The sequence below is a fragment of the Macaca mulatta genome, chromosome 12 (assembly GCF_049350105.2).
Source record: "Macaca mulatta isolate MMU2019108-1 chromosome 12, T2T-MMU8v2.0, whole genome shotgun sequence".
NCBI lineage: Eukaryota > Metazoa > Chordata > Mammalia > Primates > Cercopithecidae > Macaca > Macaca mulatta.
Genome location: NC_133417.1, coordinates 124,606,363 through 124,630,020, shown reverse-complemented (window position 1 = coordinate 124,630,020; position 23,658 = coordinate 124,606,363). Strand labels below are relative to the sequence as shown.

Genomic DNA, 23,658 nt, shown 5'->3' with positions numbered 1-23,658 from the left:
GGACAGGGCGAGTGGTGGGGTACAGCGAGGGCCGAAGCGGAGGGGGGAAACCCGGTGAGGGGCGGGGCAAAGCGGGGAGGGCGGTGCAGCCTGGCGAGAGGCGGGGCGGACGAGGAAGCTTGACTAAGGGCACGGCGGGCCGTGCTGCCTGGCGAGGGGCGGGGCGGACGGGGCGGCCAAGCTAGGGGCGGAGCAAGGGCGGAGCAAGGGCGGGTGCAAGGCAGGTGGTGGGGGCCCAGTTAGGGGCGGAGCGCATAGGGTAAGCCCGCCGAGGGGCGGGGCGGCCCGGCCTGGGGCGGGGCGGGGCTGGGCGGCCGGGGAAGCCTGATGACGGCCTGCGCGTGCGGCTCGGCCTGAAGGGGCAAGCGGAGGACTTGCAGGGCTGGTGAGGGGCGGGGCAGGCGGCGCGGTGGGGGCGGGCCGAGCCCGGAGGCCGGATGAGCGGACACGACCCGACGCGCGGAACCATGCAAGTAGGTGGCTCCCGACGGCCCCGCTCGAATTTCGATCCCAAACCGGGTCCGGCGCCCTCCCGGGCCCAAGCTTAGCGCGGTGCTGCAGTGGGGCCGCCCGACCCAAAGCGAAACCGAAAGCCTCGCGGAGGGTGACCTGACGACGTTCCTGGGACTGGAAGGGGGAGTCCTGCGAGAGACTAGGTGGATGAGGAGGAGTCAGGGTGTTCCTTGGAGTACAGGGCTTTGGCTCCGGGCTGGGGACGCGCACGTGATGCAGGCCGCCTCAGAGTATAGGGCCCGCTTGGGATCCCGGAGTTTGGGAGCAGAACAGTATTTCCTAGCTGGGCAGGAACATGGGGGTGGGACTTAGGGAGTCGGGCTAAAGTTCGGATTAAGGGGCGGGCCCGGGTCGTGATCCTGGGCCGGCGGGCTGAAGCTTTCAACGGAGAGTTTCAGCCCTGGGTTTGGGTCTGTCGGTGGGGACGGGCATAAGCAGAGGTTTGTGCCTTGGAGTGGTCACTTCTGGGGGTGGGGATGGGAGAATCCTCGGAACCTGGGTGAAAGGTCAGGGGTCCCAGACCTCGTAAAAGTCTGAGCGCACCCTCCCCTAGGTGGCCATGAACGGTAAGGCCCGCCAAGAGGCGGTGCAGACTGCGGCCAAGGAACTCCTCAAGTTCGTGAACCGGAGTCCCTCTCCTTTCCACGGTAAGTGGTGGCCAGGGCAAGGGAGAAGAGTGGAGGCTGATGTGTCCCTCACCAGCTTCCATCGCTGTGAGAGGGTGCTTTTCCCACAGCTGTGGCTGAATGCCGCAACCGCCTTCTCCAGGCTGGCTTCAGTGAACTCAAGGAGACTGAGAAATGGAATATTAAGCCGGAGAGCAAGGTACTGGGGGTGGGGTGGGGATGGAAAGGCGGGTCCCTAGGCTGGGTCTCAAAGCCCTGTGTGCCAGATGGCTAATGCAACTCACACCCCTGCCTTTCCTCCCCTTCTCCTCAGTACTTCATGACTAGGAACTCCTCTACCATCATAGCTTTTGCTGTAGGGGGCCAGTATGTTCCTGGCAATGGCTTCAGCCTCATCGGGGCCCACACGGACAGCCCCTGCCTCCGGGTAAGGAAATGGGACGGTGTTGGGGTGGGAGGAGATGTCAGGGGGAGTACAGGGCAAAAGAGAACCAGGAGGTACAAACTGGAGCCTCTATCCCCTGGAGTAAGGGAGAACGTAAACTTTTTGGCCTCTTCCTCCACACTTTGAGTCTTTCATGTGACACTAATATCCGCTGTCTGTGTAGCTGAAGTCTCATCTCCACATCTCGTCATGAAGCCTTCTCTGATTTCTTCCCCATCTTTACACTCAGGTGAAACGTCGGTCTCGCCGCAGCCAGGTGGGCTTCCAGCAAGTCGGTGTGGAGACCTATGGTGGCGGGATCTGGAGCACCTGGTTTGACCGTGACCTGACTCTGGCTGGACGCGTCATTGTCAAGGTGGGAACCGAGGTTGGGAATGGCAGAGCCTCCTGGGAAGACTGACTGCCACACTCCTCAGGGTACCCGTGGGGAAGAGGGGTGGAGGCAGTCTGGTCAGAGGACCGTCCTGCTTAGTCTGAGTGAAGACTGACCACTGGGATAGGAGGCACCCTGGGCTGACTTGGTCTGGCTGGCCACAGTGCCCTACCTCAGGTCGGCTGGAGCAGCGGCTGGTGCATGTGGAACGGCCCATTCTTCGCATCCCACACCTGGCCATCCATCTGCAGCAAAACATCAACGAGAACTTTGGGCCTAACACAGAGATGCACCTGTGAGACTGGGGTGGGGCTGCGGTGGCTGGGAGGGGTGGAGAATGATATCAGGTGATTATTACCTAATGGTAGCCACAGTCACATTTTACTCTTGGGACCCAGTTAATTTCTAAGGGTCCTCACAGCCTTGCCATTTGGGGAGTGGGCTGGGAATTGAAGGGCAGGGGCAGTTGCCCATCAGGAGGCACCTGAACTTACCAGATGCCCCACTCTGCTGTGCCCTCGTCACAATCCCCCCCCAACCCACATCTCCCCACAGAGTCCCCATTCTTGCCACAGCCATCCAGGAGGAGCTGGAGAAGGGGACTCCTGAGCCAGGGCCTCTCAGTGCTGCGGTAAGAGTCCCCTGATCATGGGGAGTCCCCTGAGAAGAGGGGAGGAGAGGAGGAATGGACTCTTCCCAGCGTCTTTCTGCTCTGCAGGAGGAGCGGCACCATTCGGTCCTCATGTCTCTGCTCTGTGCCCATCTGGGGCTGAGCCCCAAGGACATAGTGGAGATGGAGCTCTGCCTTGCAGACACCCAGCCTGCGGTGAGGACTGGCTGTAGGAACCTGTGGGTGGAGGGCCTCCAGGATCCCAGCCACCCGTAGCCAGTCCTGCTGAAGCACCCTTCACCTCCACCAAGCCCTCAGTGACTCTCATCCCCATTCTTCACAGTAGACACATCCCTCACTGTTTCTAGGTGGTGATTCTCAAAAAGACAAGTTCCCCACCCCAGACCTGCCTGCTAGGACTGTCTTGGAATTGGCCCTTTTTACAGATTCCACAGGAGTTTCTTCTATAGGTGGGCCCTGTCGGCTTTGACCCACACTGACACTGAACTGCTTAGGGAAAGAGGTCTGGATGTGGCCATCTGTTCTCTGTCTCGCTGTTGCTGATGGTCAGAGATTGCTAAATCTTTGGATGCTCTGTACTGCTTGAACATGTACTGAGTTTCTGTTTCTGTTTTTTGACTGGTTTCCTCTGTTCACTTCTTTGGGCTTTTTGGTAACAATTCAGCCCTTCTTCTTCTTGACCCACAGGAAGAGGTCAAGAGCTATTGGCCTCCACCCTTCTGTTCCTCAGCGCCAGCCCAGCCCCCTTCTCCAGTCTCTGCTCAGTCCTGCCCAGCAAGGAATCCCAACACTTTGGGAGGCCGAGGCGGGAGGAATCACATAAGGTCAGGAGTTCAAGACTAGCCTGACCGACATGTTGAAACCCCGTCTCTAATAAAAATACAAAAATTAGCTGGGCCTGGTGGTGCGTGCCTGTAATCCCAGCTACTCAGGAGGCTGAGGCACGAGAATCCTTGGAACCCAGGAGGCAGAAGTTGCAGTGAGCTGAGATCAAGCCATTGCACTTCAGACTGGGCAACAAGAGCGAACCTTCATCTCAAAAAAAAAGAAAAAAGAAAATAGTGCACTAAGCCCGGGGTCAGGGAGAGGTTGCTCAAGAAACCAAGGAGGCCCTTGGGAGCAAAAGAAAGGTGAGTAAGGGTGGAGGGTTGAAGGTCGGGCTGACTGTCTTATCTCTCTAGGTCTTGGGTGGTGCCTATGATGAGTTCATCTTTGCTCCTCGGCTGGACAATCTGCACAGTTGCTTCTGTGCCCTGCAGGTGAGGAGCTGGGGCACCCTAGGCAGTACATACCACCAGCAGAGATGGCATGTTTGGGGTCGGAAGAGCTGCCTAAAGCCCCAGCAGGTTGTGAGAGAGGGCCATTGTCTACCTGCTCAGTCTGCTGGTGCTGGATGGACCAGGAGGGGGCCCTAAATGCTGCAGCCTCAGCATCACTACCTTTGGACTCTGTCCTTGCACTGTCAGGGGGTTGAGGCAAGAGGAAGGCTGACAAGTTGATTAGAGCACCACGGTGTCTTATCCTAGCCTTGCTCCTGCTGCTTCTCCTGAAGTTAACCTCTGCCTCAGGGAAAGGCCTTATCATCCCACAAGGCAGTATCATCCACCTCCTTCTGCTTCCTACTCCACCCCTCAGGCTTAAGCCCCAGCCTTCTCCCTGTTTCTTGGGATCTCAGTCAGGTAGCCTGTCTTCCTAGTCACCTTGCTATTCCCCACCTTCTCTCCACCCTAGTCAATTCCCTTTCTTTCTCTGCTCTTGCCCTTGATCTCCCTCTGCCTTTTTCTGCCTTTCCTTCCCTGTAATCCTGTGGCTGGAGATAGGCTTTGAGCTGTAACTGAGACCAGAGCCGGACCTGGGACCTGCATCCACTTCTGCAGGCAGCCAGCCAGTCATGTCACCTTGATGGAGTCTGTCACCTCTTTGAACGTTAGTCTTTTCCCTGAGGCCAATCAGTTTATGTGATCTGTGTAGCCTTTTGACTTTCCAGGACTTTCAGCTCTTCCTCTCTTCTTCCTCCACATCTTCCTACTGGCTTTTGCATGGGAAGGTAGAGAACACCCAAAGGATGGTGCCTCCTGTCCCAGTTGAAAAGGTTTCTACCTAGCTATTGATTTGGCAACAAAAGGAAGAAAAGGAAGGAGTGAGGGGGAAGGGAGGGAAGGAAGGAAGGAAGGAAGCAAGAAGGAAGGAAGGAAGAAGGAAGGAAAGAAGGAAGGAAGGAAGGAAGAAGGAAGGAAGGAAAGAAGGAAGGAAGGAAGTCGGTCCCTACCACACCCTAAAGGTTTCTACCTATGTAGCTATTGATTTGGCAAAAAAAAAAAAAAAAAGGAAAAGGAAAGAAAAGAAGGCTGGGCATGGTGGCTCACGCCTGTAATCCCAGCACTTTGGGAGGCTGAGACGGGCAGATCACGAGGTCAGGAGATCGAGACCATCCTGGCTAACACGGTGAAACCCCATCTCTACTAAAAATACAAAAAAAAAAATTAGCCTGGTGTGGTGGCGGGCGCATATAGTCCCAGCTACTCGGGAGGCTGAGGCAGGAGAATGGCGTGAACCCTGGAGGCGGGGCTTGCAGTGAGCCGAGATCGCACCATCGCACTCCAGCCTGGGCGACAGAGCGAGACTCTGTCTCGACAAAAAAAAAGAAAAGAAAGGTCCCCACCACACCCTCTGCCAGGCAGTGCCCTAATTGATAAAAGCCATGGCCACGGAAGGCAGACAGGGGAACGTGTACACCCAAGGTGCTGGTGGACGGGGAAGTGTGCACACCCAAAGTGCTGGTGGGCTGAGTTCCAGCAGAAGGAAGTTGGAGATGATGCTCTCATTTCCTTCCCTGAACCAGGCCTTGATAGATTCCTGTGCAGGCCCTGGCTCCCTGGCCACGGAGCCTCATGTGCGCATGATCACACTGTATGACAACGAAGAGGTACGTGGAGGGTTCTGGGGAGGGTCCCCTCTGCAGAGTCTTCCACAGCCAACTTGTGCCAGGCATCCACCATGAGCCAGGGCTCTTCTGGGGGCCCCAAAGACAGAGGAGATGCCACCTGGGCCTTCTTAGCACTTGGTGTCTCCTCTGACTCAACATACATCTGCTTATTCGAGGGTGACCGTCTTTCCTGTATCTCTCTTTGTGCCACATGGTGAGCTTCTTCCTTTAGGACAGGGACTCTACCCAGTCCCTCCTCGTAGCCCCAGGGCTCAGCACAGAGTAGGTCCTCATGATGCCTGTGTGTGTGAGGCTGCAGTCTCAGCTGCATAAGAGAGCTGGAACAGATAGTGCTCTCTCATGTAACAACCCAGGTCAGAGTTAACAGTTTAGTAGGGGTCCCTGCCATCCTGAACACATGACTTCCATTTCAGGATTCAGGGTGGCCGTTCCAGCTCTGGCCATCATGTCTGCACTGAGTTAGTAGGAAGGGCAATTTGAATTTGGCAAAAAAAAAAAAAAAAAAGGAAAGAAAAGAAGGCTGGGCGCGGCTCACGCTTGTAATCCTAGCACTTTGGGAGACTGAGACAGGCGAATCACGAGGTCAGGAGATCGAGACCATCCTGGCTAACACGGTGAAACCCTGTCTCTACTAAAAATACAAAAGGGGCAGTAGACACCCCCTGGCTTTAAGGGTGTAATCCAGAAATGACATTCATCACTGCTTACATTCCACAGAACTTAGCTGCAGGGGAGCCTGGGAATGTCATCTCTAGCTAGGTAGTTAAGTGCTCAACTACAACTTGGGTGTTCTGTTATAAAAGATATCATGGACAGTTAGCAGTCTCTGTCATATGCATAAAAGAAAATTAACCAGTGTGGTGGGGCACCTCTGCTGAGGGTCACAGGATGACCCTGTCATCCTGTGATGTGAGGGTCACAGGAGGAGGAAGGGGAGTAGTGCAGGAAACCCATCAGTACTGTTAAGACTGCGAGTTAGTTTGGCCTCAGCCCACTGTCCAGTGTTCAGTGATGACCCCAGGTTAGGGGTGTTGCTAAGAACACCCAGTGACTCAGTGGGGTTTTGGGCTAGTTGGGCAGTGGACCCCTCTCACTGGCTTCCAAGATCAGGCCCCTGAGCCCAGATTCCCAGAGTCAGGACTCTGCTGTCGCCAGGTGGGGTCTGAAAGTGCACAGGGAGCACAGTCACTGCTGACAGAGCTGGTGCTGCGGCGGATCTCAGCCTCGTGCCAGCACCCGACGGCCTTTGAGGAAGCCATACCCAAGTCCTTCATGATCAGCGCAGACATGGCCCATGCTGTGCATCCCAACTACCTGTGAGTCTCTAGTGCCAGTCACAGTCTTCACATAACTGGGGACCCAAGCGTAGCCTGCCTCAAGGCTCTGCCCTGGCCCCAGCCTCTTCCTTTCTCCCTTCTTCATTCTGCTGGGAGGTTCAGGGGCACTTCCTTTTCACTACTCCGAGACCAACTCGATCAAAGTCATGCAATGCCTAACCCAGGTGTGTGGAATAGCCTTTGTCTACAAACTTGTTTCCATCTATTACTAGAGGCTGCCCGGAACCCTGTGTATGGAATGACTCTAAAGTCCCACTGGGCTGGGCGGGAAAGAGTGGTGATCTATTAGTGATGTCTGCCATGGGAGGGTGGTGAGTGTTGACAGGCCTCCTCCTGTTTGCTATGCCTGGCCCTTACCTGTCTCTTACAGGGACAAGCATGAGGAGAACCACCGGCCCTTATTCCACAAGGTGAGATGTGCCATTTCTCCCTGGGGACTTGGAGGCCTGGCTGTTCTGGGCCCCCACTCATTCCCTTTGGGCCTGTCATTACCTCTGCCTCACCCTTGACTCTCCCCAGGGCCCCGTGATCAAGGTGAACAGCAAGCAACGCTATGCCTCAAACGCAGTGTCAGAGGCCCTGATCCGAGAGGTGGCCAACAAAGTCAAGGTCCCCCTGCAGGTGAGGGCGGGCCCCGCCTGGCAAGGTGTGATGGAGGGAGCTTGGTGGGGACACAAACAGATGGGCCCCCCATGAACAGGGAACCTGGTAGATGGCCTTCAGTGGAGGGGGTCCCAGTAGAGTGAGAAAAGTAGGGATTTTGAATATAGCTGGATTCCATGCTGGCTCTGCTGCGGTGCTAGCTGTGTGACCTTGGACTAGTCTCCTAGCCTTTCTAAGTCTCAGTTTCCACATCTGTAGAATAGTGATAGTGATGCCTACTTTGCTGGATTTCTATGAAGACTGAAGGTACAGTGTGCTCCTGGCACACGGTAGGCCTGTCTTTCCCTGCAGCACCCCCACTTTCCTGTGTCTCGTACACACCCTAGGAGCTTCCACAGGGAAAGTTCAGGGCTGGGGAGTATGGAACCCCAGCTACTCATTTTCTCTCTTGCCTGAGAAATCAGCCATCTAGTCCTTTCTCCTCAGTGTGTTTGTGTGTGTTTGTGTACATATATATGTTGTATACATATATGTATGTAACACAGTATTGTACGTACGCATATATACACACATATACTGTCATGCATTGCTTAACAATAGGGATACGTTCTGGGAAATGGCATCATTAGGCAATTTTGTTGTTGTGTGAGCATCATGGAGTGTATGTACACAAACCGAGACGGACAGCCTGCTGTGCACCCAGGCTGGGTGGTGTAGCCCATTGCTCCTAGGCTGCAAACCTGTACGGCTTCTTACTGTGCTGAAAACTGTAGGTAATTGTAACAAAATGGTAAGTATACCTAAACAGAAAAGGTACAGGAGGCCAGGCACGTTGGCTCACACCTGTAATCCCAGCACTTTGGGAGGCCAAGACAGGCAGATCACTTGAGGTCAGGAGTTCAAAACCAGCCTGACCAACATGGTGAAACCCCATCCTACCAAAAAATACAAAAATTAGCCAGGCGTGGTGGTGCATGCCTGTAGTCCCAGCTACTTGGGAGGCCTTCCCTACTTGGGAAGGATCTCTTGAGCCCGGGAGGTGGAGGTTGCAGTGAGCTGAGATCTTGCCATTGCACTCCAGCCTGGGTGACAGAGTGAGACCCTGTCTCCAAAAAACAAAACAAAAAAAAAAAAAAAGAGAAAGAAAGAGAAAAGGTACAGCAAGCATATGTTATAAAAGATTAAAAATGGTCCACCTGTATAGGGCACTTATGAATGGAGCTTACAGCACTTGAAGTTGCCCTGAATGGTGAGTGAATGTGAAGGCCTAGGACAGTACTGTACACTAGTGCAGATTTTATCAATGCTGGACACTTAGGCTTTATTTTGAAAATTGTATTTCTTCAACAATAAATTAGCTGACATTTATTTATTTATTTATTTATTTATTTATTTTTGAAACGGAGTCTCGCTTTGTCACCCAGGCTGGAGTGCAGTGGCGCGATCTCAGCTCACTGCAACCTCCATCTCCCTAGTTCAAGCGATTCTCCTGCCTCAGCCTCCTGAGTAGCTGGGATTATAGGCACCCACCACATACCCAGCTAATTTTTGTATTTTTAGTAGAGATGGGGTTTTACCCTGTTGGTTGGGCTGGTCTCGAACTCCTGACCTTGTGATCTGCCTGCCTGGGCCTCCCAAAGTGTTGGGAGTACAGGCGTGAGCTACTGCGCCCGGCCAACTTTTTTACTTTGTAAACTTCCATTTTTTAAATTTTTGACTCCTTTGTAATAACACTTGGCTTAAAACGCAAGCACATAGTACAGCTATTCAAAATAATTTCGTTTTTGTATCCTTATTCTATAAGCTTTTTTCTATTTTTAAAATTTTTAGTTATTTTAAAAATTTTTAAACTTTTTGGTTAAAAACCAAGACAGAAACATACACATTAGCCTAGGCCTATACAGGATCAGGATTATCAATGTCCCTGTCTTCCACCTCAACATCTTGTCCCACTGGAAGGTCTTCAGGGATACTGACATTCAGGGAGCTGCTATCTGCTATGATAACAATGCCTTCTTCTGGCAAAGCTCCTTCTGGCACAGCTCCTAAAGAACCTGCCTGAGGCTGTTTTACAGTTAACTTTTTTCTTCCCCCCAATAAGTAGGAGTACATTCTAAAATAACAATAGACCGGGCATTGTGGCTTACGCCTGTTATCCCAGCACTTTGGGAGGCCGAGGCGGGCGGATCACTTGAAGTCAGGAGTTCAAAACCAGTTGGCCAACATGGTGAAACCTCGTCTCTACTGAAAATACAAAAATTAGCTGGGTGCGGTGGTGCACACCTGTAATCCCAGCTTCTCAGGAGTCTGGGACAGGAGAATCGCTTGAACCTGGGAGGCAGAGGTTGCAGGGAGCCAAGATGGCGCCATTGCACTCCAGCCTGGGCAATGAGTGAAACGCCATCTCAAAATAAATAAATAACAATAAAAAGCATAATATAGTAAACACATAAACCATAACATAGTCATTTATTATCATTCTTAGGTATTGCATGCTGTACATAATTGCATGTGTTATGCTTTTATATGACTGGCAGCACAGTAGATTTATTTACACTGGCGTCATCACAGACAAGTGAGTCATGCATTGTGCCACAACATTGCGACAGCTGTGATGTCACTAGGCGACAGGAATTTCTCAGCTCCATTATAATCTTATGAGACCACTGCCATGTAGTCTATCCTTGACTGAAATGTCACTATGTAGTGCATGACTGTCTATTTCTATATCTATCTACCTGTCTATATCAGGGACTCGGGCATGGGTGGTCCAGTGACAATCATAGCAGGCAAGTTCTGGCATAGTCAGGCGTAGAACCGCAGCATCCTGACTCCCAGCCCAGGGCTCTTTCTGCTGTACAGTGCTAGCTCTTCCTTTCAGAAAGCTGAATTGTTCTGCCCCCAGAAAGCCTTCTCTGATATTGGATATTGGAGCTGAGACCTAACCACTGAGAAACAAGCAGCTATGGGAGGGTCCCAGCCAGAGGGCACAAGTAGAAAGGCCCCAAGGGGACCAGGAATGAGCTCTCTATTAGGAGGAGAGAAAGGCAGGATGGTAGAGCCAGGATGAGAGCAGGAGGGGGTCAGGGAAGAGGCCCAGCTCAGTGATCATGCAGGAATACCTAGGCCATGGAAGGGCATTTCAATTTTATTCTAAGGCAGTGAGAAGACATTGGGAGATATTTCTTTAATAACTTACGGCAGAAGTAGGACACATGTATTTTAGAAAATTAGAAAATACAGATAGAGATGAGAAAGTAAAACACTAATCTGCAGAAATTTGGTGTAGTCTTCCAGATTTTTTTCTATGCATGAACTTCATATACAGTTTTTAAAAATGATATTATATTGGATATATTTTTGTTGCCTCTTTTCACTCAGTCATCTTCACCTTTCTATTTCAGTTTTTTTTTAATTGTTTTTTTAAAATTAGAAACGGTCTTGCTTTGTCTCCCAGGATGGAGTGCAGTGGCATGATCATAGCTCACTGCACCCTCAAACTCCTGAGCTCAGGAGATCTTCCTGCCTCAACCTCCCAAGTAGCTGGTACTACAGATGCATGCCACCATGCTGGCTAATTTTCTATTTTTAGTTAAAATGGGGTTCTTGCTATGTTGCCCAGGCTGGTCTTGAACTCCTGGCTTCAAGCAATCCTCCCATCTTGGCCTCCCAAACTGCTGGGATTACAGGCATGATCTACCAGTCTCAATCCCATTTCAGGAAATTGTTGTTTCAGTAAACCTGTACCTCATCTAATGCACAGATGACTTTCCATTTTCCCCAGTTATCCTCAAAATATTTTTTTACAGTTATTTGACCCACCCTAGTATCCAACTCAGGACCATGCGTTATATTTGGCTAATATGTTGCTTAAATGTCTTCTAACGTAGCACAGTTCCTTCCACCCCTTTTTACATTGGCTTATTCAAGAAACTTCTGGATATGTCTCCTTGCTGCCCCATGGTGTCTTTCGCTTGTCTGTAAGCCCTGTATTTCCTATCAACTGGAATTTCTAAAGACTTGATGCATTCAAGTTAAAGTTTGTTTTTTTTTTTTGACAGAGTGAGAGTCTTACTCTGTTGCCCAGGCTGGAGTCTAATGGCGTGATCTCGGCTCATTGCAACCTCCACCTCCCCAGTTCAAGCTATCCTTCTGTCTCAGCCTCCAAAGTAGCTGGGATTACACGTGTGCACCATGATGCCCAGCTAATTTTTGTATTTTTAGTAGAGACAGGGTTTCACCATGTTGGCCAGACTGGTCTTGAACTCCTGACTTCAAGTGATCCATCCACCTCAGCCTCCTAAAGTGCTAGGATTACAGGCGTAAGCCACTGTGCCCAGCCTCAAGTTAAACATTTTTGGCTAGAAGACATGGCTGGTGTATTCATATGGCATCACACACATGATATCTGGGTGGGTCACCCTTAGCCTTGCAAAGATTGACCACTGGACCAGTGATGGCCTCTTACCCCTTCATTATATGGTGGTTTTCCCACTATTGACCTGACAGTGACCCATATAAGTGATGAGTTCCCTATTAACCAGACACCTAATGGTTTTAACACAGTAATCCTTGCCTAAATCAGTAATTTCATTAGAATTTACCGAAAAATGCCTGCTTCCCCTGAATTCTTTCAGTCTTCCATTCTTCTGTGAAGTGGAACTTCTTCCCTCCAATCAACTAGGGTTCTTTGGTTATCATGGAATATCATTCCTATTGGAAAGCAGGATAAATGCTAATTCTTTCTGTTATCCACTTTTCAAGGTGAAATGTCATCTCAAATAGTGACAAAGAAGGATTTTTCCTTTTCCTTTTTCCTTTTTTTTTTTTAAGACAGGGTCTCGCTCTGTCGCCCAGGCTCTGCTCACTGCAACCTCCTCCCCCCAGGTTCAAGAGATTCTCATGCCTCAGCCACCCGAGTAGCTGGGATTACAGGCGTGCACCACCATGCCTGGCTGTTTCTTGTTTTTTTTTTTTTTTTTTTTCCTTTTTTCTTTGAGTTGGAATCTTGCTCTGTGGCCCAGGCTGAAGTGCAGTGGCGTGATCTTGGCTCGCTTCAAGCTCCGCCTCCTCGGTTCACACCATTCTCCTGCCCTCAGCCTCCCGAGTAGCTGGGACTACAGGCGCCCACCACCACGCCCGGCTAATTTTTTTATATTTTTAGTAGAGATGGGGTTTCACCGTGTTAGCCAGGATGGTCTCGATCTCCTGGCCTCGTGATCCGCCCGTCTGGGCCTCCCAAAGTGCTAGGATTACAGGCGTGAGCCGCCATGCCTGGCTGTTGCTTGTATTTTTTTTTTTCTTTTTCCTTTGAGTTGGAATCTTGCTCTGTCGCCCAGGCTGAAGTGCAGTGGCGTGATCTCGGCTTACTTCAAGCTCCACCTGCTGGGTTCACGCCATTCTCCTGCCCTCAGCCTCCCGAGTAGCTGGGACTACAGGCGCCCACCACTAGGCCCCGCTAATTTTTTTGTATTTTTAGTAGAGACGGGGTTTCACCCTGTTAGCCAGGATGGTGTTGATCTCCTGACCTCGTGATCCGCCCACCTCGGCCTCCCAAAATGCTGGGATTATAGGCGTGAGCCACTGCACCCGGCCTGTTTCTTGTATTTTTAATAGAGACAGGGTTTCACCATGTTGGCCAGGCTGGTCTCGAACTCCTGGCATTATGTGATCTGCCCGCCTTGGCCTCCCAAAGTGCTGGGATTACAGGTGTGAGCCAGCACACCTGGCCTGCTTTTCCCTTTCTGACTATCATAGATCATGGAATTTCATTTATTCAGTGTCCACTATAATTATTATATTTGATGTGTGAATTGTCATGGCTTTGACCAATGGGAGCCCCTTCAGCATAACCCCTGTGGCCTTTGACTCTTGGAAGTCTCCTTGCTCTTTGGAACAACAAAAATTGCAGGCGTGTCTTGTTCATTTCACCCCCCAGACTCAATAGCTTTTGATGAGCAATGGTATTAGAGACCATGGTCTGGCACTGCAAGTGTTCATTGTTCTTTGGGGAGGGGATGGTACTTTGGGAACATTTCCATGGACACAGCAAGAAAAAAGTACATATTTTAAAAATCATGAAGCCAGGTGCAGTAGCTCAGGCCTGTAATCCCAGCACTTGGAGAGGCCGAGATGGATGGATCAGTTGAGGTCAGGAGTTCGAGAACAGCCTGGCCAATATGGTGAAACCCCATCTCTACTAAAAACACAATAATTAGCTGGGCGTGGTGGTGGGTGCCTGTAATCCCAGCTGCTCGGGAGGCTGAGGCAGGAGAATCACTTGAACCCAGGAGGCAGAGGTTGCAGTGAGCTGAGGTCGTGCCACTGCACTCCAGCCTGGGCATCGCAGGGAGACTACATCTCAAAATAAATAAAATAAAATAAAAATGTTTAAATAAAAATCATGAGTTAATACCGTAATTCTTATTCATAAAATTATTCTTGGTTAGTTAAATAGTTATTACCAATTTGATTTTGTAATTCTGTTTCCTCTTACACTGAAAACCTTGATATCTAGCATCGTATTTTCATTTTCTTATTGACTCTTTTACCATAATACAAAGAAAATCATTTCAAAATGTCAGTAGCAATATTTTTAAAGACATTAATATCACTGAGTGTTCTTTTTCTCTGGGTGTGGATATTAAGCAAGAGGGTGACAAGGATGGATACTTTTTAAAATCCCCCTTCCTGCTGTGTGGAGAATGGATTGGAACTAGGGTGGTGGTGATGGAGAGCGAATGGGACCAATTCAGAATATATTGTCCTTTGGGGTCTGCCATTTAGCATTGGCTTTGATTTTTGCTCCGAATGGACTGTCTCCCAAGCCCCTTCCCGCCCTGCAGTTCTAAGATGGCGTCCTCCTTGGCTCTGATAAGCACACACTGCATATTGCTCATGAGTCTCCTTCTCCCCCTAGGATCTCATGGTGCGGAATGACTCCCCTTGTGGAACCACCATTGGACCTATCTTGGCTTCTCGGCTGGGGCTGCGGGTGCTAGATTTAGGCAGCCCCCAACTGGCCATGCACTCTATCCGGGAGATGGCCTGTACTACAGGAGTCCTCCAGACCCTCACCCTCTTCAAGGTAACCCACCCCAGACCCTCTCAATGGCAGCTGGGCTCCTTCCCCTCTAGTGCCTGGATTGGTTGCTGGGACAGCATTGCCATCACAAAGTGACTGGCCTGAGTAGTGGGGGCTGGTTGTCTTACTGGGGCCATGTAGGAAAACAAGGGTCCTGGCCAACCACAATGGCTCATGCTGTAATGTCAACACTTTGGGAGGTAGGATGATTGCTTAGGCCAGGAGTTTGAGATCAGCCTGAGCAACATGGCAAGACCATGTCTCTACAAAAGAGAAAAAAGAGATAAAACAACGGTACATATTCTTCTAAAGGCTCAGGGGCCCTGACCCAAAGAAATGGAAAATGAAGGGATGGGAAGAGGGTATCAGGGCTGAGAAGACTGGGGTGGCTGTCAAGAACAGATGAAACCTCGGTGCTTCTCCTGCTGGAACATAATGTTGGTATGAGGTGGGTGGTAGGACATCTCCATCTGGTCACTCACTAATTTCAAATTCCATGTTGCCTCCCATTATAGGGCTTCTTTGAGCTGTTCCCTTCTCTGAGCCATAATCTCTTAGTGGATTGAGCCCTCTTGGAAAGACTTCCCTGCCATCCCTTTGCACCTGAGAGGGGAAGTTCTTAGCTGAGCTGAAGCTGGATTATTAAAGTGGATTTTCACTCAGACTCTCCGTGCTATGCTTATTTGGAGACTAGAGGAGTGGGAGTTGAACCTGGCTTGAACCTTTGGAACCAGAACAGCTGGGGAGCAGGTGGAGGAGCCACACTCCTGGGAGATGATGGTTTTAAATCTGATTTTAAATCTCTTCTCTGTCTCAAGTCCATACCTGAAGTGGGTGAAGGGTGGGCTGGGTCCTTAAGCGGAAGATCACTTCTCCCACCCCTAGTCCTCCTCCTAGGAAGTGGCCTCAACGGTCTTTCCTCCTTCCATCCCCAGAATAGGTGTCCCACTCTGCCCTCAGATATCCTGTTCAGCATTGGGCCCCCTTCAGAGCTGCTCTGGGCAGCCAAAGCTGTTTCCCACCTCCCCCAGTCCCTCCCCAACCCCTCTCAGGAGCTGCAAAGAGAAGGGCACAGTCTATACCTTATCACCCTTCATCATCCACTTCTCAGCAGTCCCTGGTATTACTTGGTTGTGAACATATTATCAGGAAAAAAGATTATCACTGAAAAAATTGGAAAAGTCAGTCTGGCTGGGTGCCATGACTCACACCTGTATTCCCAGCACTTTGGGAGGCCAAGGCAGGTGGATCGCTTGAGGTCAGAGTTCAAGACCAGCCTTGCCAACATGGTGAAAAAATACAAAAAAATTAGCCAGGCATGGTGGCGCATACTTGTAATCTCAGCTTCTCGGGAGGCTGAGGCAGGAGGATAGCTTGAACCCAAGAGGCATAAGTTGCAGTGAGCTGAGATGGTGCCACTGTACTCCAGCCTGGGCAACAGAGCAAGACTCTGTCTCAAAGAAAAAAGGCCGGGCACGATGGCTCATGCCTGTAATCCCAGCACTTTAGGAGGCTGAGGCGGGTGGATCACCTGAGGTCAGGAGTTCAAGACCAGCCTGACCAACATGGAGAAACCCTATCTCTACTAAAAATACAAAATTAGCCGGGCGTGGTCGCACATGCTGTAATATCAGCTACTTGGGAGGCTGAGGCAGGAGAATCACTTGAACCCAGGAGGCGGAGGTTGCAGTGAGCCAAGATTGTGCCATTGCACTGTAACCTGGGCAACAAGAGTGAAACTGTCTCAAAAAAAAAAAAAAAAGAAAAAGAAGAAAAAGTCAAAGTCTGTTTATAAACCAATCTCCTTCCTTCCACTAAAATAATGTACAAACTGGTGTCCTTCCAATCTTTTTGATATCTATATAAAAGTTTATGTCTATATAAATATTCCACTTCAGCTTTCTAAAAAACTTAATATAATATAGAGATATTTCTATATCAATACATATAAATTTAATTTAGCAATGGCAAAAAGTTAGAATTCATCTAAAGATTTCTCAGTAAAGGCAAAGCCAAATACACTATGAAATGTCTGTTATAGGTAGCTATTGAGAAAAAGGTAAATTGTATATTGTATGTACTAACATGAAGAGATTACAAAGACATTGTTGAGTAGAAAAGGCAGGTTGCAGAACTGGACATAGGATAAGGAATTTGTGCAAAACCCATGTACCTTCAAAATACTATTATGTGGCCGGGCATGGTGGCTTATGCCTGTAATGCTAGCACTTTGGGAGGCTGAGGTGGGCAGATCACTTGAGATCAGGAGTTCAAAACCAGCCTGGCCAACATGGTGAAAACCTGTCTCTACTAAAAATACAAAAAATTAGCCATGCGTGGTGGCAGGTGCCTGTAATCCCAGCTACTTGAGAGGCTGAGGCAGGAGAATAGCTTGAGCCGGGGAGGCGAAGGGTGGAATGAGCCAAGATCGTGCCACTGTACTCCAGTCTGGGCAATAGAGCAAGACTGTCTCAAAAAAAATTAATATATATTTTTATGTGTGTATAAATATGCATGTAGATGTATACATGCATAGAAAAAGCCTGGAAAAATGCACATCAAACTTTTACAGTGATTTTCTGGGTTGGGAGTGACAAAAGAGCCTTACCCTTTTTGTAATGGTTTCCTTTTGTATAACAGAATGTACCATGTATTACTTACATAAAAAATTTTACCTTAGCACTATATTTACTCTTACAATTGGTGTACAGTATTTTATTGTATAGATGGTCATTATTCAGTCTTTTAATAATGGTCATTTAATTTTTTTCTTCAGTTGACAAGTCTAAACAACACTGAGATAAATATACATATATTATTGTACATTTGCCTAAGTTTTTCTCATGGGATAAATTCTAGAAAATGCCAACTGAACTATAGTGACAGCAGACCAGTGGTTGCTCGAATGTCAAGGATTAAGAGAGAGTTTGGTTGCAAAAGGGTGCAAGAAAACTTTAAGAGGGTGATAGAAATGTTACCCCAGAGATGGAAGAAAATCAACATATAAATGGACCTGTGCAATTCAAATCCATCCACTTACATGTGGATTTTTTCCAATAAAAGTTATACTGGTCAGGCGCAGTGGCTCACACCTGTAATCCCAGCACTTTGGGAAGCTGAGGTGGGCGGATCATGAGGAAAGGAGTTCCAGACCAGTCTGGCTAACATGGTAAAACCCCATTGCTACTAAAAATATAAAAATTAGCCAGTTGTGGTGGTGGGCATCTGTAATCCCAGCTACTCAGGAGGCTGAGGCAGGAGAATCACTTGAACCTGGGAGGCGAAAGTTGCAGTGAGCTGAGATCACACCACCGCACTCCAGCCTGGGCAACAGAGCAAGACTCCATCTCGAAAAAAAAAAAAAAAAATGTTATACCGATATGCCTGGCTCTTCTGAACCCCCGCCCCCGCAACCCCCTATTCTACCTCTTCCGCCTCTTCTCCCACTAATACTCCAACCAACCCCTCTTTTCCTCCTCCTTGGCCTACTCAACATGAAGACGATGAAGATGAAGACTTTATGATGAGCCATTTCCACTTCCACTTAATGAATAGTAAATATATTCTCTCTCCCCCGCTTTTTTTTTTTTTTAAAGACAGTGTCTTGCTCTGTTGCCCAGGCTGGAGTGCAGTAGCAAGATCTTGGCTCAGTGCAACCTTCACCTCCCAGGCTCAAGCGATCCTCCCACTTCAGCCTCCTGAACCCAGCTATTTTTTTAATGTTTTGTAGAAACGGATTCTCACTACATTTCCCAGGATGGTCTTGAACTCCTGTCCTAAGCATTCCTCCTGCCTCAGCATCCCAAAGTGCTGGGATTACAGGCATAACATTTTCTTTTCTCTAGCTTATTTTATTGTAAGAATACAGTGTATAATACATAGAACATACATCATATGTGATAATCTACTGTTTATGTTATCAGTAAAGCTTCCAGTCAACAGTAATTACGTTTACGGAGAGTTAAAAGTTATACATGAAGGCTGGGTGCAGTGGCTTACGCCTGTAATCCGAGCACTTTGGGAGGCCAAGGTGGGCGGATCACTTGAGGTCTGGAGTTCAAGACCAGCCATACCAACACAGAGGAACCCTGTCTCTACTAAAAATACAAAATTAGCCGGGCATGGTGGCACATGCCTGTAATCCCAGCTACTCGGGAGGCTGAGGCAGGAGAATCACTTGAACCGGGGAGGCAGAGGTTGTGGTAAGCCGAGATCACGCCATTGCACTGCTGCCTGGGCAACAAGAGCGAAACTCCATCTCAAAAAAAAAAAAAAAAATTATTGGGGTATAATTTCAATATAATAAATTATACAGTTAAAGTGTAAAATTCTATGCATTTTGACAGATATACCATATACACCTGGGACACCACCACCACAATCAAGATATAAAACCTTTCCATCATCCTCTTGTACCCCTTTGCAATCAATCAATCTCTCTCTCCACTCCTGACATCCAAGTAACCATTGATCTCCTTTCTGTCGCTATAGATTAGTTTACCTTTTCTAGAATTTTCTTTTATTTTCTTCTTCTTTTTTTTTTTTTTTTTTTGGAGACGGAGTCTCATTCTGTCACCCAGGCTGGAGTGCAGTGACACCATCTCGGCTCACTGCAACCTCTGCCTCCCGGGTTCAAGCCATTCTCCTGCCTCAGCCTCCTGACTAGTGGGGATTACAGGTGCCCGCCACCGCACCTGGCTAATTTTTTTTTTTTTGTAGAGGCAGGATTTCATCATGTTTGCCAGGCTGGTCTCAAACTCCTGACCTCAGGTGATGTGCCCGCCTCAGCCTCTCAAAGTGCTGGGATTATAGGCGTGAGCCACCACGCCCAGCCCGTTTTTTCTTCTCTTCCTCTTTCTCCTTTTTTTTTTTCCTCCTCCGCCTTCTTTCTCTTGTATTTGTCCATTCTCCTCTTTTCCTTAACTTAGTCTATTCTGTGTATTCTTATTCTATTCTAAGTACCAGGATTCTTATTTGTTTGTTAATGCTAAGTGTGGTGGTGGTAAACCCTGCATGCTGTAGTATGACAGTTACTAGACTTTCACTGAGAGGTGGCTGTCCTTTGTAGGCCAGTTCACAGTAGGGTTCACAGTAGGGAATGCTACCAGAGAACTGAGCTCCCTGGTGTTAATGGTGATAGTAGGACTTCAGAGTAACAGTGGCCAGGTGGCAGCACTTTACCATCATAGTTTGTGGTGTTTTCTGTCTCCTAATTATGCTGTAAGCATGGATTGTGTGTGTGTTTTGTTTGTTTGTTTGTTTGTTTGTTTGTTTGTTTTGAGACAGTGTCTTGGTCTGTTGCCCAGGCTGGAGTGCAGTGGTGCAGTCTTGGCTCACCGCAGCCTCAACTTCCCATCCTCCCGCCTCAGTGCCCCTGAATAGCTGGGACTACAGGCATGCACCCCCACACCCAGCTAATTTTTTTAGTTTTTAGTAGAGACACAGCCTCACTATGTTGCCCAGGCTGGTCTTGAACTCCTGGACTCAACCAATGCCCCCACCTTGGCCTGGTATTACAGGTGTGAGCCACCATGCCCAGCAATTATGTGTATTCTTCCCCTTCTTTCTCTCTTTATTGACAAAATGATTTTAGGAGAGTATCTAGAAAGGTTGGACTTATGCAGCTGCCGTTATCCTATTGGGACTGCAAATGTTACTTGTTAATGCAGTAAAATGTTGAAGGGTTTTGTAGAAGACATTGTTGACAACTTACCTGTATCTATCACTTTTACCTTTTCAGTGTACACAGTACCATTTTCAGCTGCCAGCATCTGCGCTTCTTGCCCGAGGGCTTTCCCAAGGGCTTTCTTTTGCTGCTTGACTACAGTTTTCCACTCCCATGGCAGTTGGAAGTGCTGGGGAATTCAAGCTCCATCCCAGAGCAGCTCTAACCAATAACTGGCAAGACTTTGTGTCTGAATACCGCAGCTCCCTCCCACCTGGGGTGAGAGAACTCTGAGGCGTGTAGTTTACACTGGCTCCCAGAGGCCCCCTAGCAGAATTTCGCTCCAGAGTTAAGCCTGATAACACATGCCTCGATTGGCCACCTCCCCTTCCTTGTCTCACTTCCCCACTCCCTAACCAACGTGTTCCTTCACCTCCCAATAAATTCCTTGTACACAGATCCTTGTTTCAGGGTCTGCTTCTGGGATAACTGAAACTAAGTTAGAAATCTTCTGAGATTTTTGGATAAGGATGTCTGCTATTCTATTACGATTCAACATTGTACTCCAGGTCTTTAACTATGTACTAAAACAAGAAAAGGAATAAAAGAAAGGTGGAAAGGGAGAAAAAAACCTTTCTTTTTATATTATTTGTTATGTAGAAAATCCAGAAGTTACACTATTTGAATTAATAAGAAAGTTATTTATTTATTTATTTATTTATTGAGACCGAGACTCACTCTGTCTCCCAGGCTGGACTACAGTGGTGTGATCTTGGCTCACTTCAACCTCTGCCTCCAGGGTTCAAGCAATTCTCCTGCCTCAGTCTCTCAAGTAGCTGGGAATACAGGCATGCGCCACCATGCCCGGCTAATTTTTGTATTTTTAGTAGAGACAGGGTTTCACCATGCTGGCCATGATGGTCTTGATCTCCTGACCTCGTGATCGGCCCACCTCGGCCTCCCAAAGTGCTGGGATTAAAGGCGTGAGCCACTGTACCTGGTTGTAATAAGAGAGTTTATCAATACAGCTGACTGAAAAATCAACATACAAATATCAATTTTATTTCTACATACCAACAAAAAATGGGTAGAAAATGAAATTTTTAAAAGGTTTACTTCTACAAAGCATAAAAATCAAGTACCTGTCAATAAATATAAAGTTATGCAAGATCTCTACAGAGAAAATCTCTGTGTGTGTGTGTGTGTGTGTGTGTGTGTGTGTGTGTGTGCTGTGTGTTTTGAGACAGAGTCTTGCTCTGTCACCCAGGCTGGAGTGCAATGGTATGATCTTGGCTCACTGCAACCCTCGCCTCCCGGGTTTAAGCGATTCTCCCGCCTCAGCCTCCCAAATAGCTGGGATTACAGGCATGTGCCACCATGCCCGGCTAATTTTGTATTTTTAGTACAAATGGGATTTCACCATGTTGGTCAGGCTAGTCTTGAACTCCTGACCTCAGGTGATCTGCCCGCCTCAGCCTCCAAAAGTGCTGGGATCACAGGTGTGAGCCACCACACCCAACCTCTATAGAGACAATTTAATGAAAGAAGGTCCAAACGATTTGGAAGATATCTCTTATACATGATGTGAAACTCAATATTATAAAAATGTTATCCTCCAAACTGATATATAGATTCAGTGCAATTCTAATAAAAACGTCAACAGTTTCTCTCCTCCTCCTTGCTTTTCTTCTTTTTGTGTGGGAGTTGACAAGCTGATACTTTTTTATAGCCAAGATTTAAGCTGGGTGTAGTGGTGCGTGCCTGTAGTCCTGTCTACTTGGGAGGCTGAGCTGGAATGATTGCTTGATCCCAGGAGTTAGAGATCAGTCTGAGCAACATAGTGAGACCCAATATCTTAAAAAAAATTTTTTTTAAGATTTGAAGAAGACAACTGCCTTATTAGTTGTCAAAGCTTATTATGAAAGCTATAGTAATTAAGAAAGTATATTCTTGGTTCAAGAATAAAACTGACCAATAGAACAGAGTAGAGACAAATGAATATTTGATACTTGATTTATGACAAAAGTGGCAATTTTGTTTTGTTTTGTTTTGTTTTGTTTTTGTTTTTGAGATGGAGTTTCGCTCATTGCCCGGGCTGGAGTGCAGTGGCACAATCTCGGCTCACTGCAAGCTCCGCCTCCTGGGTGCAAGTGATTCTCCTGCCTCAGCCTCCTGAGTAGCTGGGACTACAGGCACGTGCCACCACGCCCAGCTAATTTTTGCATTTTTGGTAGAGATGGGGTTTCGCCATGTTGGCCAGGCTGGTCGTGTACCATGATAAAGTGAACATCCCAAGAATGCAGGTTTACTTCAACATATGAAAATTAATTAATGTAATACATTATATTATAAAGAACAAAACCCACATTATCTCTATTGATGCAGAAAAAGCATTTAGTACAATCCCAAACCCTTTCATAATAAAAATACTCGACACTCAGAAGTAGAAAAGAGCTTGCTCAACCTGATAAAGGCATCTATGAAAAACCCACAGCTGGCTGGGCACAGTGGCTCCCGCCTGTAATCCCAGCACTTTGGGAGGCCGAGGCGGGCAGATCACCTGAGGTCAGGAGTTGGAGACCAGCCTGGCCAACATGGTGAAACCCCATCTCTACTAAAAATACAAAAATTAGCTGGGTGTGGTGGCACGTGCCTGTGATTCTAGCTACTAGGGAGGCTGAGGCAGGAGAATCGCTTGAACCCAGGAGGTGGAGGTTGCAGTGAGCTGAGATCGCACCACTGCACTCCAGCCTGAGTGACAGAGCAAGACTGTGTCTCAAAACATACAACACACACACACACACACACACACAGACACATTTGTTGACAAATCAGGTAAGTGTACAAAATGGCCGGGCACGGTGGCTCACGCCTGTAATCCCAGCACTTTGACATGCCGAAGTGGACAGATCCATCCCTTGAGTCCAGGAGTTCGAGACCAGCTTAGGCAACATGGCCAAACCCTGTCTATACAAAAATTCTCTGGCCATGGTGGCATGCTCCTGAAGTTTGAGCTACTTGGGAGACTGAGGTGGTAAGGATAGCTCGAGCCTGGGAGGCTGAGGCTGCAATGAGCCATAATCACACCATTGTACTCCAGCCTGGATAACAAAGCTAAACCCTGTTTAAAAAAAAAAATCACAGAAGCAAAAAACCTAAAAAGTTAAATATATGGTTCTTCTCTGTCTTTTTAAAAATAAACTGCTGTGCTTGATATGCATCAAGCAATTTATTTTTATTGTATATTTTATTCTTCGTTTGGATTTATAGTTTTATAGCCTTAAACATCTAGCTGATATAACACTGTTTGACCGGTAAACCCAGGTAGAGTAAAACTGTATGTCTGCATTCTATCTAATGCTGACAACTCCGAAGACATTTCTGTTTTTATTTTATCAACAATCTTTTTTTTTTTTTTAACAGAGCCTGGCTCT

The 23,658-nt window shown here is 48.0% G+C and overlaps 1 protein-coding gene across 9 annotated transcripts; it reads left to right on the top strand.

Moving 5' to 3' along the window:
- The first annotated feature begins 319 nt into the window (after positions 1–319).
- On the top strand, positions 320–15,221 carry DNPEP (aspartyl aminopeptidase). 9 transcript variants are annotated; one of them, XM_015111133.3, is made up of 15 exons: positions 320–473; positions 1,067–1,160; positions 1,282–1,338; positions 1,453–1,566; positions 1,814–1,939; positions 2,122–2,252; positions 2,513–2,588; positions 2,676–2,783; positions 3,770–3,847; positions 5,431–5,514; positions 6,691–6,851; positions 7,243–7,282; positions 7,392–7,493; positions 14,395–14,562; positions 15,075–15,221. In XM_015111133.3, exons 4-15 carry the CDS (start codon positions 1,459–1,461, stop codon positions 15,123–15,125), a joined length of 1,233 nt encoding a protein of 410 aa, XP_014966619.2. In that variant the 5' UTR covers positions 320–473; positions 1,067–1,160; positions 1,282–1,338; positions 1,453–1,458; the 3' UTR covers positions 15,126–15,221. The 9 variants fall into 9 exon arrangements, with proteins under 9 accessions (XP_014966619.2, XP_014966615.3, XP_014966616.2 ...); XM_015111129.3 differs by having other exon boundaries at positions 1,250–1,338; XM_015111130.3 differs by having other exon boundaries at positions 320–656; positions 1,250–1,338.
- The last annotated feature ends 8,437 nt before the right edge of the window (positions 15,222–23,658 follow it).

Excerpts from the sequence above, each read along its gene's own strand:
- DNPEP (XM_015111129.3), top strand. The coding sequence starts at position 438 with ATGAGCGGACACGACCCGACGCGCGGAACCATGCAA. Across the intron at positions 3,848-5,430 it reads GTTGCTTCTGTGCCCTGCAG|GCCTTGATAGATTCCTGTGC; the intron begins GTGAGGAGCTGG and ends TCCCTGAACCAG. Across the intron at positions 14,563-15,074 it reads AGACCCTCACCCTCTTCAAG|GGCTTCTTTGAGCTGTTCCC; the intron begins GTAACCCACCCC and ends CTCCCATTATAG.